A 17,188-nucleotide genomic window follows, 5' to 3' on the forward strand; every position below is an offset into this window, starting at 1 on the left:
TGGGGATCTTCATTGAAAACATTGAATTTATTTAAATTAAGACACACTACTATTGGAATTTCTATCATAGTTTTAGTTTAGTTAGAGCATAGATGTATGTGATCGAAATGTAAAATGGTGTGTTTTATTTAAGGAGGGGAAATAAAAGGCACTACACAGTTTCTCCACTGAATTTTTTTGTTCTTGTCCAGGACTATGCTTAATCATTGTCTGGGAAACCTGCTCATAGTCTTCCGTAACAGGTTAGGTAGGTTAGGTAAGTCCATCCAGGAGGTCAGGCCTGCCACCCTGACCTGTCAAGCCACCCTGGTAGACCTCAAAAAGCAGGTGACATGAACAGTGCTCAGTAGAAGTTTCGTACCCTTAAATTGTTTTGTTGTAATTATTGACATTTAATGGATGATATTGTAGGGTTTACACTTATTTCCCCACTCTCCCTTCCTTTCTATGACACCAACATTATGTGTACCATTTTTATCTATATACTGAATTCCAGGTTTGAACATGATGGTGATTCTGGGATTTGGCTTTCTGGCCACATTACTGGTGCGATATAGTTTCAGTGGATCTGGATTTACCCTCCTGGTGGCAGCGATGGCTGTGTAGTGGGCAGTTATCCTAAATGGCTTTGAGTCTTTGTATTACAGGAAATATCTGGTTTTTGATTTTACTTGGCTTCGTTCAATTTGTTTCAAAGCTAAAACAACGAAATCTATAGGATTGTAATGTCAACACACAGGCAGGGTCCCTGAATACCATCATGCTGCTCCACATCTTTGGGTCCATCTTTGGACTGATGATGTCAAGGGTCTTCAACCAAGAAGGATCCAAGCAACAGCTTGAGAAAGAGAAAATGGTCAGCAAGATGGATGTATTGTCCTTAATAGGTATGTACATAGTCAAATGCTAAGTGCTCCACCAATCACTTGTTTGTTGTATGTATTCTATACAACACTAGAATATTAAAATCTGTCATAAGAAGTAATCAATGTGGCAGTTAAATTGAACATATTAAAGGGATTGTTCACCCATCTTAGAAAATTATACATTGGTTTCCTTACCCTAAGTTGTCTATGGAAAAGGTAAGACAGCAATTCATGCTTTGGTTTTGTGGCCAGGTATTTGGTTACATCTTGCCTGTGCTCTCCAGGGAGGTACTGTGTTCCTGTGGAGGTTCTGGCACAGTTTTAAATATGTGCCTGTGGACCATCCTGTTAGGGGGAGGAGGCTGAGAGCTCTCTACAGCACCTAATGGCCCTGGCAGTTAGTGCCCTCACAGCTGCTGGTGGTACTGTGCTCAACAGCCCCAATGGAAAATTGAACATGGTAAAGATTAACTGAACATTTTCTGATAGTCAGAGGGATGTCAGAGGTAGGAGGTCAGGTTAGGTCAGAGAGCAGTAGCAGCATCCATTAAACCATCAGACATAACATGTAGAACAGAAGAACCATTTAAGAAGTGCACCTATTGGTAGATGGGTAAAAATGTAAATAAAGCAAACATTGAATATCCCTTTGAGCATGGGTAAGTAATTAATTATACTTTGGATGGTGTATCAATGGGGCAAATCCAACACATCACTGAGTATCACTTCATATTTTTGGGGATAAAAATGTACGGAAGAGAGCTAAGCACAGGCAAACCTGGTTCAGTCTGCTTTCCAACACACACTGGGAGACAAATTCACCTTTCAGCAGGACAATAACCTAAAACACAAGGCCAAATATACACTGGAGTGGCTTACCAAGAAGACCATGAATGTTCCTGAGTTGCCTAGTTACAGTTTGGACTTCAATCAGCTTGAAAATCTATGGCAAGACTTGAGAATGGCTGTCTAGCAATGATCAACGACCAACTTGACAGAGCTTGAAGAATTTTAAAAAGAATAATGTGCAAATATTGTACAATCCAGATGTGCAAAGCTCTTAGATACATGCCCATAAAGACACAGCTGTAATCACTGCCAAAGGTGATTCTAGCATGTATTGACTCAGGGGTGTGAATACTAATATATATATATTTTTTATTTTATTTATTTTACCTTTATTTAACTAGGGAAGTCAGTTAAGAACAAATTCTTATTTTCAATGACGGCCTAGGAACAGTGGGTTAACTGCCTGTTCAGGGGTAGAACGACAGATTTGTACCTTGTCAGCTCGTGGATTTGAACTTTCAACCTTTCGGTTACTAGTCCAATGCTCTAACCACTAGGCTACCCTGCCACCCCACATAAGGTAGTTCTGTATATCATTTCAATACATTAGCAGAAATTTAAAAAAAAACATGCTTTCACTTATGGGGTATGGTGTGTAGAGAGAAACTCTTGTGTGTAGAACGGAAAAAAAATATTTCATCCATTTTGAATTCAGGCTGTAACACAACAAAATGTGAAATAAGTCAAAGGGTATGAATAATTTCTGAAGGCACTGCACCCTATTGCAAACAGATTGCAGGCCTGCTACAGGGCATTTCCATGTAAAAGGACCCATGAGCGCCAACATGTGAAGTTCATAGGAACATGTCAAATCTTGTGCCAAATGAAATCAAAGAGTCCAAAAAAGAAATGGAGGCATATTTTAATTTTTCAACCATTTTCTATCCTAAATATTAGGAACAATAAAGGCTTTGACTTCTGATCAAACAGATGGAAAGGGGGTCTTAGAAAACATCTACCAGAAAAAGTCTAAAAAGGTATTAGAAATACACAATCATCTTTAAGTAAAGACTCCTACCAGCTAATATCAAAGTATTCAGACCCCTTCACTTTTTCCAAATTCTAAAGTTGATTAATTTTTTTTTTTCATCAATCTACACACAATGCCCCATAATGACAAAGCGAAAACAGGTTTTTAGACATTTTTGCAAATGTATTACAAATAAAAAAACAGAAATACCTTATTTACATAAGTATTCAGACCCTTTGCTATGAAACTCGAAATTGAGCTCAGGTGCATCCTGTTTCCATTGATCATCCTTGAGATGTTTTTACAACTTGATTGGAGTCCACCTGTGGTAAATTCAATTCATTGTACATGATTTGGAATGGCACACACCATCTATATAAGGTCCCACAGTTGACAGTGCATGTCAGAGCAAAAACCAAGCCATGAGGTCGAATGAATTGTCCGTAGAGCTCCGAGACAGGATTGTGTCAAGGCACAGATCTGGGGAAGGGTACCAAAAAATGTCTGCAGCATTGAAGGTCCCAAGAACACAGTGGCCTCCATCATTCTTAAATGGAAGAAGTTTGAAACCACCAAGAAATGAGCAATCAGGGGAGAAGGGCCTTGGTCAGGGAGGTGACCAAGAACCCGATGGTCCCTCTGACAGAGCTCCAGAGTTCCTCTGTGGAAATGGTTGTCCTTCTGGAAGGTTCTCCCATCTCTGCAGCACTCCACCAATCAGGCCTTTATGGTAGAGTAGCCAGACGGGAGCCAGTCCTCAGTAGAATGCACATGACAGCCCGCTTGGAGTTCGCCAAAAGGGACCTAAAGGACTCTCAAACCACGAGAAACAAGATTCTCTGGTTTGATGAAACCAAAGATTGAACTCTTTGTCCTGAATGCCAAGCGTCACGTCTGGAGGAAACCTGGCACCATCCCTACGGTGAAGCATGGTGGTGGCAGAATCATGTTGTGGGGATGATTTTCAGCGGCAGGGACCGGGAGACCAGTCAGGATTGAGGGAAGGATGAACAGATCAAAGTACAGAGTTTTAACCTGGTTGAAAACCTGCTCCAGAGCACTCAGAACCTCAGACTGGGGTGAAGGTTCACCTTCCAACAGAAAAACAACCCTAAGCACACAGCCAAGACAACGCAGGAGTGGCTTTGGGACAAGTCTCCGAATGTCCTTGAGTGGCCCAGCCAGAGCCCGGACTTGAACCCGATCAAACATCTCTGGAGAGACCTGAAAATAGCTGTGCAGCGACACTCCCCATCCAACCTGACAGAGCTTGAGAGGGTCTGCAGAGAAGAATGGGAGAAACTCCCCAAATACAGGTGTGCCAAGCTTGTAGCATCATACCCAAGAAGACTCGAGGCTGTAATCGCTGCCAAAGGTGCTTCAACAAAGTACTGAGTAAAGGGTCTGCATACTTATGTACATGTGATATTTCAGTTTTTGCTTTGCCATTATGGGGTATTGTGTGTAGATTAATGAGGGGGAAAAATCTATTTAATCAATTTTAGAATAAGGGTGTAACGTAACAAACTGTGGGAAAAGTCAATGGGTCTGAATACTTTCCGAATGCACTGTTGATTTAGTTTTGGATAAATTATTTGCCTTCTGTAAGTATAAGAAACATTGCCCTGTGCCTTGAAATTTTATTACCAAAATCCCACATTTCTTTGAGATATTTACAAATTTCTCTCCCTAATGCCACCTCTCTTTTCCTTTACTGTAACGAGTATCCTTACCCACTGAGCACCGACCAACACCGGGCGTCCATGGACCTTGAGAAGTAGTTGAAATTTGGTCAGTACCCCCTGGCCTTGATTTCAACGTCCACAGACGTCATTTTTTGTTATGGTGTTTTTCAACGTCCACAGATGTTGATTTTTGGTCCGGTTCAGACCAGCCTTGATTTGGTCAAAACCTATACATCCATGATTGGTTCAGATATGCTCCGGACCGGACCAAATCTAAACCAATCGTAGACGTCTAAGTTTTCACAAGTTTAGAGAACACAGTACAGTAGAGAACAGTAAAGTAAAAAAAAAGTTGAGTATTGCTGTACTGCTGTATGTACTCTACTGTTCTCTTCTGTACTGTACTCTACTGAGCAATTCAGCCCAGTTCCGTTATTGCCCTATACATTCCTTAGCTGGATTACATGTGTGGTAAAAATATTTGTGACACTCAGTATCTGATAATGCCATTAAAGTTGACAAGACAACAACAACTAACCATGACATATTGGGTAAATCTTCAAGGACATAAGGTTACACATCCTACAAAAAAAGTGCTCCTAGAGTGCTGGGAGCATGAACGAGATCTGAATGCAAGTTTTGGGTGGATAGGTAATGGCATGGGCCATGGTGACAGAGATGGGACTGTTTGGGAAGGAGTTCGGCCCCTCTGTGGTTCTTCCTGCTATCCCACCTTGGTTGCTCACTAAGTCAATTATAAACCTAGGGTTTCTTGAGAGGGTAAGAGCTGGTGAGGAAGGAGTAGATCCAGTAAATATTGTAAGTGAACATTTAAGAACTCAGTACTATGGTGTCTTGAATATATGCACTGATGGGGGCGGGGAGGTCCTCTGGTCGAGAGAGAAGGGAGAAAGTGTAATCACAAGACTGAGACTGGGACACACAACAGTATATTGAAATTGGTAGGAAAACATTGACTGGGAAGTGTGATCACTGTCATGAGGAGATGGAGACAGTGGAACATGTGCTATTTCAGTGCCAGCCATATGGGAGGGAAAGGGAGAGATTGTTATCAGATTTAATGAGTAATGGTGTTGAAGAGCCAAAAATAAGTGAACTGCTGAGAAAATCTTCAGGGGGTGTAAGTAATTATGTATTTCGTTTCGCATTTATACCTTCCCTGTCTGGTCCACACTCCAGTCCAGTTGGTCACGGTCATGCACCTTAAAGATGTCTGCCAACAACCATATAAAAACCACAGAAGAAGTATCTGTTAACGTTTTCTTGTTCAGCACGGTAGTCTTTTGCTGTGACACATCGAAGCGTACATGCTGTAGCGGCTTCCGGTTGCAGGAGAAACATTGGAAATGTGTGCTGGTGTTTACACGTTTTCACACAAACAGTAAAAAACATGGAAATTCTTGGAGAGGAGTTTGGAGATATGACTCCCCAGCAGCTTGCGGCTCCTGTCAATACTATAGAGGTAATTATATTGTTGCATTAGCACAATAGGATGACTGGGCGAACAGATAAGCCGAAGTGGTGTGCAGTTTGCACATGTTGTTTTCATTTTCAATGTAAAGTTCGCAAACGCATGTAGTTTTTAGCTAAGTTAGCTAGCTACTTGCCTAGAAACCCGACGTTGAATTGCATTGAGTTCTACGGCAGACATTTGCGTTTGAATCAGGAAAGAAATGCCCGAGATGCCGGTGTTTGGAGGACATATTGGCACGGGTGTTAGGCCCGGGACGATGTCGAGTGCCGGCAAACCGTGCCAATATATCCTCCAAACACCGCCTTCTCGGGCATTATCACTTTTGTACAACGGGTTACCAACATTCAAATAATGATTGACAGATTTAGATTCAAATAGTTATTTTGATGAATTTGTGCGTACTACTTCATCCTTCCACAATATATAGTCACGACACAAATCTAGCGTTGCTACCCAAGCCGGCTGGTCGTTCGTTATAAATCAATAACAGCAAAGTAGCCGTATTTGTTTAAGCTGTTTTCTAGTGACATTTATTTGGATACATCGATAAAAATTAGCTAATGAGGCGCAATTTTGCCTTGAATCGAAAATGTGCTCACTCGTCACTGGACACGGTTGTTCAGAGAAGCTAGCCAACAACTCAGTTAACACAATCACTTCAAACTGAAGCTGGAAAGACTGCAAACTAGCTGCCCTTAGTTTCATTTGACCTTTTTTCAATTGACATTTCTTTGTACAGTCGTGGCCAAAAGTTTTGAGAATGACACACATTCGTTTTTCAAAGGTTGCTGCCTCAGTGTCTTTAGATATTTTTGTCAGTTACTGTGGAATACTGAAGTATAATTACACGCATTTCATAATTGTCAAAGGCTTTTATTGACAATTACATGAAGTTGATGCAAAGAGTCAATATTTGCAGTGTTGACCCTTCTTTTTCAAGACCTCTGCAATCTGCCCTGGCATGCTGTCAATTAACCTCTGGGCCACATCCTGACTTATGGCAGCCCATTCTTGCATAATCAATTCTTGGAGTTTGTCAGAATGTGTGTTTTTGTTTGTCCACCTGCCTCTTGACGATTGACCACAAGTTCTCAATGGGATTAAGGTCTGGGGAGTTTCCTGGCCATGGACCCAAAATATCAATGTTTTGTTCCAAGATGCCACTTAGTTATCACTTTTGCCTTATATCAAGGTGCTCCATCATGCTGGAAAAGGCATTGTTCGTCACCAAACTGTTCCTGGATGGTTGGGAGAAGTTGCTCTCGGAGGATGTGTTGGTACCATTCTTTATTCATGGCTGTGTTCTTAGGCAAAATTGTGAGTGAGCACACTCCCTTGGCTGAGAAGCAACCCCACACATGAATGGTCTCAGGATGCTTTACTGTTGGCATGACACAGGACTGATGGTAGCGCTCTCCTTGTCTTCTCCGGACAAGCTTTTTTCCGGATGCCCCAAACAATCGGAAAGGAGATTCATCAGAGAAAATGACTTTACCCCAGTCCTCAGCAGTCCAATCCCTGTACCTTTTGCAGATTATCAGTCTGTCCCTGATGTCTTTCCTGGAGAGAAGTGGCTTCTTTGCTGCCCTTCTTGACACCAGGCCATCCTCCAAAAGTCTTTGCATTACTGTGTGTGCAGATGCACTCACACCTGCATGCTGCCATTCCTGAGCAAGCTCTGTACTGGTGGTGCCCCTATCCCGCAGCTGAATCAACTTTAGGAGACGGTCCTGGCGCTTGCTGGACTTTCTTGGGCGCTCTGAAGCCTTCACAACAATTGAACCGCTCTCCTTGAAGTTCTTGATGATCTGATAAATGGTTGATTTAGGTGCAATCTTACTGGTAGCGATATCCTTGCCTGTGAATCCCTTTTTGTGCAAAGCAATGATGACGGCACGTGTTTCCTTGCAGGTAACCATGGTTGACAGAGGAAGAGCAATGATTCCAAGCACCACCCTCCTTTTGACGCTTCCAGTCTGTTATTTGAACTCAATCAGCATGACAGAGTGATCTCCAGCCTTGTCCTCGTCAACACTCACACCTGTGTTAACGAGAGAATCACTGACATGATGTCAGCTGGTCCTGTTGTGGCAGGGCTGAAATGCAGTGGAAATGTTTTTGGGGGATTCAGTTCATTTGAATTGCAAAGTCCCTCTTTGCCTTGCATCTGAGCACTCTTCATAACATTTGAGTATATGCAAATTGCCATCATACAAACTGAGGCAGCAGACTTTGTGAAAATTAATATTAGTGTCGTTCTCAACTTTTGGCCACGACTGTATATATCCATAAAAATGGATGCCAGCTGATTCATGATTTCGGCTGCCTGCCTATCTGTCTCCTCCAGACTCGTTCATTTATATGGGACAGCTGGAGATCGACTTTGAATATTGAAACAATGTCGGAGAGACGGATAGCAAGGTTTATACAATTCTCCGCTGTTGAAAACTAAACGTTAGTCTAAAAGACTTTCTAGATGGTTTTTATAGTTGAGATCAAGTATATAAATTGCTGGGCTGATGAGACAGTGGATTGTGCAGTCAGATGGACCAGAGTAAATAGTCATTTTAATGTCATAGATTTAGCTGGTGATAATTTGTGGAATAGACACCGGCTGGAATGTGGTTTTAGCCAATCAGCATTCCGGATTAGACCCACCCGTTGATAAAAATCATATGGGCAGAACCATGTAAACACGTGCACAATCTCGAAGTATGCATGCATGCATCTGGTGCATGTATTTGTATCTTGTGCGCATGCTTCAGTTGATAGAAAGTTGAATGCGCTACCAGCGCTTTGAAAAGTTTGTTATTTTACTTTCCTGTGGCTATATTGTCTCCCATTCCTACTGCCAAAAGGACCAACTGTATGGGCAACTTTAAAAAAATTATTCAATATTCTGTCTTGTAGAGGTCCCAATAGGAAACTTACCTGATTCCAATTTATTTCTGGCTGCCAGGGTAGCTAGATACTAGCTCTTGATCAGAACTCAGCTCCATTACACATAAATCATTGGACAAAGCGTCTTCTGTAAGGGGGAGTTTTGTTGGGAGTGGCAATGCTCTATCTGAACACTAACAGGCGTCGTTATCTTTCATATCAGCAATAAATAATTTTCAAAAACCAAAAGGTTAAAATGATACACCATGATAGGGTTAGTGTTACCACACAGCCACAAGTGTTACAGCACTTGTTTACGGAAAACAACTAGCTATCTAGAATGCTCTGAACACCTGTGTGTAAGCGTAACCAAAGCTTATGGATATACTGACAAGATACAAAACGGCACATCGCGCTGTGTAGCTCATGCCTTTCTTTGGATTGGATACATCTCATTTTAATACTTAAAAATAAATATTTGATGAGGGTTGTGATGTCAATTCAATGGAGAAAGAGATGCTATGCTACTAGCCTCATTGCATGAATATGCATAGCCATCTCGAGACCACTCCGATATAGTGTTTTTTTTCTCTCAAAGCTAAGCTGCGTTGATGTCACATGCCCTACTTATATACATTTTTATTTAACTTGGCAAGTCAGTTAAGAACATTATTTTTTACAATGACGGCCAGTCCCTGTGGAACTTCCAATCACGGCCGGATGTGATACAGCCTGGATTCGAACCAGGTACTGTAATACGCCTCTTACACTGAGATGCAGTGTCTTAGACCGCTGCGCCACTCGGGGGCCATATAGCAGTACACTTGTAACAACCTAAGCATTACGACATTTCTATTTAATAAAATAAGCCATTCATTTTTTTTGTTGGCCGAATTTGACACTTTCTCATTGACCTCCGTAGAAAAACTCCTAGCTAGGTGTGTGGAAAAACGAAGAAAAAAACAGCACCACCTGTTAGAGGGAGACAGATTTTCTGCTGAGTTGGGCTGCTCTCTTTACCTCTTCTTCCCTGGGGTATCTCAGGAAGTGTAGCAGAAGTTTCGTCGGATGGAGGCACTCATAGCTGCATGGATCTGTGCAAAACTGAAAGATGAGGGCCAAATGTTTAGAAAGCTGTATAGCAAGAGATGATTATTGATGTTTTAAAACCATGTCGGGATTGTAGTTCACATGAGCCAGTCATGGGCGAAGCTAATGGCTGAAAACTGTAGGGAGAAGGCAGAATGCTGCCTAGGGAGCCAGCTAGATAACAACTCCTAGCTACATCCTGATGTGTATTATTGTTTCTTTACTTGGATCTCTGCAACTGCTTGTTTTTTTCCATAGGAAAAATGGAAACTATTGCCAGCTTTTTTGAAGGTAAGGAAGAGTTTGTTTGCTATTTCTACTATATAGTGGATATAGCTAATGATAGTGAATTCCACATGAACCCGGATAATTGTCTTCCACTTCATTCTTCACTTTTACTGTCTGTTTGCCATCTGTAGTCCCTCTGTTAATGTCTGATATTTCAGGTGAAAGGTCTGGTGAAACAGCACATTGACTCCTTCAATTACTTCATCAATGTGGAGGTAAAGCAACGGTTTCATCACTTGGTGTAACATAAGGATAGAAATATAATGTATAGAATGGCCACGTGAATAAACATATCAGCAGTTGAAGCTGGGCTGAACCAGAATCTGGGCTTACAGAAGACATTGATATGGTGAATCTCCTTTAAGCCCAGGAATTAGCCATTCAATTTGTCATTTCCCAGCTTTTCAGGATTAATAATATCAAAATACATTTGTTACTCACAAAATACGGATTTTCGATTAGCAACTATAGTCATTTACTGCGGTCACGGTTGGTATGTACTTCCAAAAAAGGTCTAAATAAAAGGTTACATGCAACTGAAAAATGCCTCTTCGGCACCTCTGTAGTGAGCTGCAGACATATGACCTGTGCATGCAGTAAGGTTACACCGCCAATGTAAATTGCTCACGTCCCAAGGATCCCCAATAGCACAAACCTTAGTGCTACATGTTTTATGTCTTCAACAGCTTGGAGGTGCCGAGGAGGCATTTTTTTCAGCTGCATGTAACTTTGTATTTAGATCTTTTTTGGAAGTACACACTGGCCTTGACTGCAGTAAATTACTATAGTTGATAATCAAAACTCCATAATTGGTGAGTAACGAACGTATTTTGACATTAAGCTTGAAAAGCTGGTGGATGGCTGTTTCCTGGGCTTAAAGGAGTTTTGCCATATCAAAGTCTCTTGTAAGGCCAGATTCTGGTTCAAGGCCTACTTCCATATGGCAGTATTTTGCAAGTGTATTGTGTAGCTACCCAAGCTATGTCTAAATTCGAGCATATGTGTGGTTTATTACAGATAAAGAAGATAATGAAAGCAAATGAAAAGATCACAAGTGATGCTGATCCCATGTGGTACCTAAAGTAAGCTGCTGGTCCTACTCCCTATACATGCCATCCAACAACAACAAACATTGGTGGGAATGCGATGTTGCTGGTTCAAATCCTTCTTAGACCAGCAACGTTTTACTTACAAGGCAGACACGCAACAAGCAGTCAAGACTATTTAAAAAGAAAAAAGAATAATGGGCTTACTTAAAATCCATGGCAAACTACACTATCATTTCTAAAACTAAAATAACACCAGCGTCCCATTTCCAGGTACCTCAATATATACGTTGGCATGCCTGATGTTGAAGAGAGCTTCAATGTAACCAGACCAGTGTCTCCACACGAGGTGAATCTAGTCTGTTTGCCCTTCCCCGCAAAAATATCACAAACCATTGCACAATAGTGTCACACAGTTGAATAGTCTCTGTGCGTAATTAGGAGGACATTACAATATATACATATTGGGTCTTCCTCAACCCACGGCTGAATTTTAGCACACTTTGAAATAAAAATGAACATTTGTGAATACAACTCATTAAAGGCGCATTGTTTCCACCAGTGTCGTCTCAGGGACATGACTTACTCTGCACCCATTACAGTGGACATCGAGTACACCCGTGGCAGTCAGAGAATCATCCGCAATGCTCTGCCCATTGGAAGGTACTGCTCTCTCCCTCTCTGCAAACCCTCTCTTTATCACACTATGGGGAAGGTACTAACCAGTTCTTACCTCACTGAAGTTCAGTGCTTCGGTAGTACATGTTTGTAACTTCCTATAGAATGTGTATTGTTTGCACCACTCTCTGAGATTTTCCTACTAACGGTGCGTTGAACTATATTCTACCCAGGATGCCCATCATGCTGCGTAGCTCTAACTGTGTCCTCACGGGGAAGACGTCCATGGAGTACTCCAAACTCAACGAGTGCCCTCTGGACCCAGGTAAGCAACACCTAGCTGAACACCTTTGCATGGGGGAGCCACTCTTCTCCTGGAGGGCCACCTGCAGGACTTGTTCCAGCCCAGCACTGATTCAAGTAAATAACTAGTGACGATTTTCAATTTAGACCACATTAGTCTAACCAGGTGTGTTAGAGCTGGGCTAGATCAAAAACATGCACACAGTGGCCTTGTAGGACCAGAATTGCCCATCCCAAGAATGATTGCTGTAGTGTCGAGCATCAGAATGCATAGGTGTGAATTTGTGTCCTTGTCTCTACATCCACAGGGGGCTATTTCATTGTCAAAGGTCAGGAGAAGGTCATTCTGATCCAGGAGCAGCTGTCAAAGAACCGCATCATTGTGGAGCAGGACAGGAAGGGGGCAGTAGGAGCCTCTGTGACCAGGTGATGTCACTCATATTTAGAATGACTCGACCCGATTGTTAGCCTCCCTACTTAGGCTGCAGTTTGGTGGAAACATTTTGCTCCTGTTGGTATTTTCATACTGTTAAGTTCTAATTATTAGATTAACAACTCGACAGACACTATGAAAGCTTAAACCATCCCAAAGAGTCAAACGGCACTGATATTTAACCCTTTCTCCTATACTGAGTCTCCTCCTACACATCTGAACAGCCAATGCATCTCTGTTGCTAGGCAGAACCTTAGTGATATCTGTTCTTCCTCACGTCATTTGACCTGACCTCTGCCCCAAAGTGCTCACTCCCAACTCACGGCTGTCATGGTGACTGGTACGAGACTGTGTCTCTTCTCCCAGAGGATCCCTCCCATAGGATCCCTGATGGCTTACAATAACATATCCTGACATAATGTAAACGTTATACATTACCCTCTCTCCCTTAGTGACATGAATCAGTATATTTCATATTCTCAGAACCCAACAATACCTACTTTCTTTCAGGATTGATGCAGTTTGTTTTCTCATGTATTGCTAACTTGAGGGCTTTATCATTGTAAGACTGTATGCTCTGTATCCGCATGTGTTTATCCAACCCTCAGTTCACTAACCACCATTCTCCACTCAAACTGCTTTGTCATGAGGTTACAGTTCCACCCATGAGAAGAAGAGCAGGACCAATATGATCGTTAAGCAGGGACGCTTCTACCTAAGACACAACGCACTGTCAGAGGACGCCCCCATTGCCATTATATTCAAGGTAAGAATGTCAAGTCCACATGGTGGCGCTGTCCGACTCCAGAATATGACTACAGTCTGACTACAAAATACAGATATTGCCGGGCTCTGCCACCTCTCTACCCTGTTCAGAATTGTTGTTCAATGTGTTGGTAGTGGAACCCACTTGTGGTACCAATTAAGAACTAATTAGCTAATCTAAAATCAAATAAGTTTATGGACATGCTGCAGCCATTAGCTCTGTGTGACAATTGCTTCTAATTTGAGTTCAAAATTAGATTTGCAGAACACAATTTTACTGAAATGTTTGATAATCTTGTTGTCATAAAATCAAATGATATTTGTCACCTGTGCCGAAAACAACAGGTGTTAAAGTGAAATGCTTACTTACAAGCCCTTAACCAACAATGCAGTTCTAAGAAAAACCAAAATAAATAAATAATAATAATTAAAGAGCAGCAGTAATAACAGTAGCGGAACTATATACAGGGGGTACCGGTACAGAGTCAATGTGCGGAGGCAAGGGTGTCTGTAATTATGTACATGTAGGTAGAGTTATTAAAGTGGCTATGCATAGATGACAGAGTAGCAGCAGCGTGGGGGAAATGCAAATAGCTTGGGGGTAGAAGCTGTTTAGAAGCCTCTTGGACCAAGACTTGGCGCTCTGGTACCACTTGCTGTGCAGTAGCAGAGTGAACAGTCTATGACTAGGGTGGCTAGAGTCTTTGACATTTTTTAGGGCCTTCCTCTGACACCGCCTAGGAAAGATGTCCTGGATGGCAGGAAGCTTGGCCCCGGTGATGTACGCACTACCCTCTGTAGTGCCTTGCGATTAGAGGCCGAGCAGTTGCCATACCAGGCAGTATTGCAACCCATCCGGATGCTCTCGATGGTGTAAACCTTTTGAGGACCCGTGCCAAATCTTTTCAGTCTCCTGAGGGGAATATTTTTTTTTTGTGCCCTCTTCACAACTGTCTCGGTGTGCTTGGACCATGAGTTTGTTGATGATGTGGACGCCAAGGAACTTTAAATCAAATGTATTTATAAAGCCCTTCTTAAATCAGCTGATATCTCATAGTGCTGTACAGAAACCCAGCCTAAAACCCCAAACAGCAAGCAATGCAGGTGTAGAAGCACGGTGGCTAGGAAAAACTCCTTAGAAAGGCCAGAACCTAGGATGAAACCTATAGAGGAACTAGGCTATGAGGGGTGGCCAGTCCTCTTCTGGCTGTGCAGGGTGGAGATTATAACAGAACATGGCCAAGATGTTCAAATGTTCATAGATGACCAGCAGGGTCAAATAATAATAATCACAGTGGTTGTCGAGGGTGCAACAGGTCAGCACCTCAGGAGTAAATGTCAGTTGGCTTTTCATAGCCGATCATTAAGAGTATCTCTACCGCTCCTGCTGTCTCTAGAGAGTTGAGGCCTGGGACAGGTAGCATGACCAGTGAACAGGTCAAGGTTCCATAGCCGCAGAAAGAACAGTTGAAACTGGAGCAGCAGCACGGCCAGGTGGACTGGGGACAGCAAGGAGTCATCAGGCCAGGTAGTCCTTGGCATGGTCCTAGGGCTCAGGTCCTCAGAGGGAAAGAAAGAGAATTAGAGAGAACATACTTAAATTCACACAGGACACCGGATAAGACAGGCGAAATACTCCAGATATAACAGACTAACCCTAGCCCCCCGACACACAAACTACTGCAGCATAAATACTGGAGGCTGTGACAGGAGGGGTCGGGAGACACTGTGGCTCCATCCGGCGATACTCCCGGACAGGGCCAAACAGGCAGGATATAACCCCACCCACTTTGCCAAAGCACATCCCCCACACAACTAGAGGAATATCTGTTAATTCGAAATGACACAACGAAAAGGTTCCAGTTTAACAAAGTTTACTATACTATATGAACACACTACAACGTAGCCATTACACTTGAGGCCAGGTCCATCCACGAACAGACTCCCTGCGCAGGCGCACTCTTGACTGAGTGATAGCCCCGTAATAACAGAAGTATAGGGATATTTAAAACATGAACTTAACAATCTCCCCCTTGTCTTTAAAGACAAATAAGTAATCAACAACATAATTAAATGTCCAAGTATTATTCAAGATCCCCATTACAAATGGGTTGTGTGACAGTTTTTATTTGTATTACTCAAGCTGCCACTTTCCATTACTGAGAGCCTGTAGGAGCACAAGACCGGATGCTCCTTTTTTAGTCAGTCAGCAAGCTGTTCCTTTGTGGTCGACCACAGAATCCCCTGGATTCTCTGTGTTTGAATAAGTTCCTTGATGCTGCTAATCTCAAGACGAAGTCTTTTCTCTGTGACAGACTTGGTTGACTTCACAGCATCAACTAATGAGTAGTTGTCAGTGACACAAACTACAGGTAGAATGTGCCGTTTTGTCTCACCAGTGGTAAGCTCTGAGAACAGAGTTGCAAGAAAGATCGCATTGTCAATTCCATCCGCAAGAGCAAGTGTTTCTCCAGCAAGTGTGCTTCGGACAACCCTTCTGATTCTTTTTGACTGCCAACAGATAGCTGAGAATCTTCCTCCTTCACCCATTAACACGATTAGATGTCCACCTTGTGTGCCTCCATCTGTAAGGTTCCCTAGCGAAGCATCACTGAAGACAACTAGTTTCAAAGAGTCATCTTTTCCAACATGTTGAAACTTTTTAAAGTCACTTGTTGTGATTTCAGTTTACGAACAACTTTGTTTGCCTCATGAATGGTTTGTACAGTGGCGTGTTTTGTGTTAGATGCCAAGTTGCAAACATCAAACCAGGTCTACTCTGTCTAGCAACCCATAAAATTTGTCCTATCTTTGACCTCAATTGATCAGCTTCAATTCCACACAGAGGGGAATTCCTTTGTACGGCTCTTGAAGAATCCATATGAATGGGTTGAAGATTATTGATATAGCTCTCCTGTTGCATCAGTATTTTTCCTTCGACTGTAATAAACTCTATGCCAACATAATTTTTGTTATCATGCTCTTCACGGCCGACCTGGAAAACAGCTTTGAGGTTTGGAATCACAGTTGTAGCAAAGGTCTGTGAGCCACCCCAGATAAAGTCATCATGACAGGCAAGTACTCCAGTCACATTGCAGTCTTGATCAAGCCAATAGAAGACTGCAGGATCCACTTGTGACATTTTTCCACCTGTATTCAGCATTGTTGCCTTGACTTTGTTGTACCAGTAGTGATCCATCTGCCAGTCCATACACACACTTTTTTAGTTTCCACAGTGTTCCTTCACTTTTAGCTTCGGGCGGAGGTCGGATGTGAATATCCCTTGACAGTTCTGTTCCCTGCAAAAATGCAGATTTGATGTCTATGGAATTAAGTTTCCATTTTTTTCTGGCAGATCACTGACATCAGCAATCTGAGTGACTCTGAGGCGCATGTTGGTGAGTCTTTTGGGAGTTCTTTAGCAGCCAGCTCCTCAACCTTTAGCCACTAGGTGTGCTTTAGGCACTATTCTAGTTAAGGATTCTTTAAGGGTACACACCCACCTTGTTGAGACACATTTTTGACCAATGTCTTTGACTTCCTCAAACACTCCCTTTTTTTTCTCCAATTACTGAGCTCATCTAGCTTAGCTGAGTCAAATGACACGTCCTTTGTTTCAAGTACATCATCATTTTAAATGTCATTCTGTTTTTCTCGATTTTCCTTTGGTTCAATTCTGAGATTATCTACAAGTGACAGGTCAGCTGACCTTGTTGTACCAGAAAGTGTAGCTGGTTCAGATTACTGCAAGTTGTACCAGATCTGGTGTTTTCCTTTGGCTTTTCCTGCTCGTCCAATGACGGTTGCTGTATGTGGAATACCACTTTCTCTGTCCATGTATTTAACAGTTTGTCCAGTTTTCAGATTGGAACAACCATGTTCTCTTAACACATGTGGCTGT

At 42.3% G+C, this 17,188-nt stretch overlaps 1 protein-coding gene and 1 pseudogene across 2 annotated transcripts in view; both read left to right on the plus strand.

Moving 5' to 3' along the window:
- Positions 1-195: 195 nt before the first annotated feature.
- LOC139530933 (ammonium transporter Rh type A-like) lies at positions 196-1,341 on the plus strand (annotated as a pseudogene).
- A 4,312-nt stretch (positions 1,342-5,653) lies between these two features.
- Positions 5,654-17,188, plus strand: part of polr3b (polymerase (RNA) III (DNA directed) polypeptide B) — a 45,205-nt gene continuing 33,670 nt past the window's right edge. The window contains exons 1-9 of one of the 2 annotated variants that reach the window (XM_071415465.1): positions 5,654-5,853; positions 10,093-10,125; positions 10,281-10,337; positions 11,140-11,204; positions 11,442-11,517; positions 11,731-11,831; positions 12,020-12,111; positions 12,398-12,515; positions 13,180-13,288. In XM_071415465.1, the coding sequence (XP_071271566.1) occupies positions 5,782-5,853; positions 10,093-10,125; positions 10,281-10,337; positions 11,140-11,204; positions 11,442-11,517; positions 11,731-11,831; positions 12,020-12,111; positions 12,398-12,515; positions 13,180-13,288 (723 nt within the window). In that variant the 5' untranslated portion in view covers positions 5,654-5,781. Of the gene's footprint in view, positions 5,854-10,092; positions 10,126-10,278; positions 10,338-11,139; positions 11,205-11,441; positions 11,518-11,730; positions 11,832-12,019; positions 12,112-12,397; positions 12,516-13,179; positions 13,289-17,188 lie in introns of those variants that run through there. The other variant, XM_071415466.1, reaches the window with a different exon arrangement.

Source organism: Salvelinus alpinus, chromosome 9 (genome assembly GCF_045679555.1).
Source record: "Salvelinus alpinus chromosome 9, SLU_Salpinus.1, whole genome shotgun sequence".
NCBI lineage: Eukaryota > Metazoa > Chordata > Actinopteri > Salmoniformes > Salmonidae > Salvelinus > Salvelinus alpinus.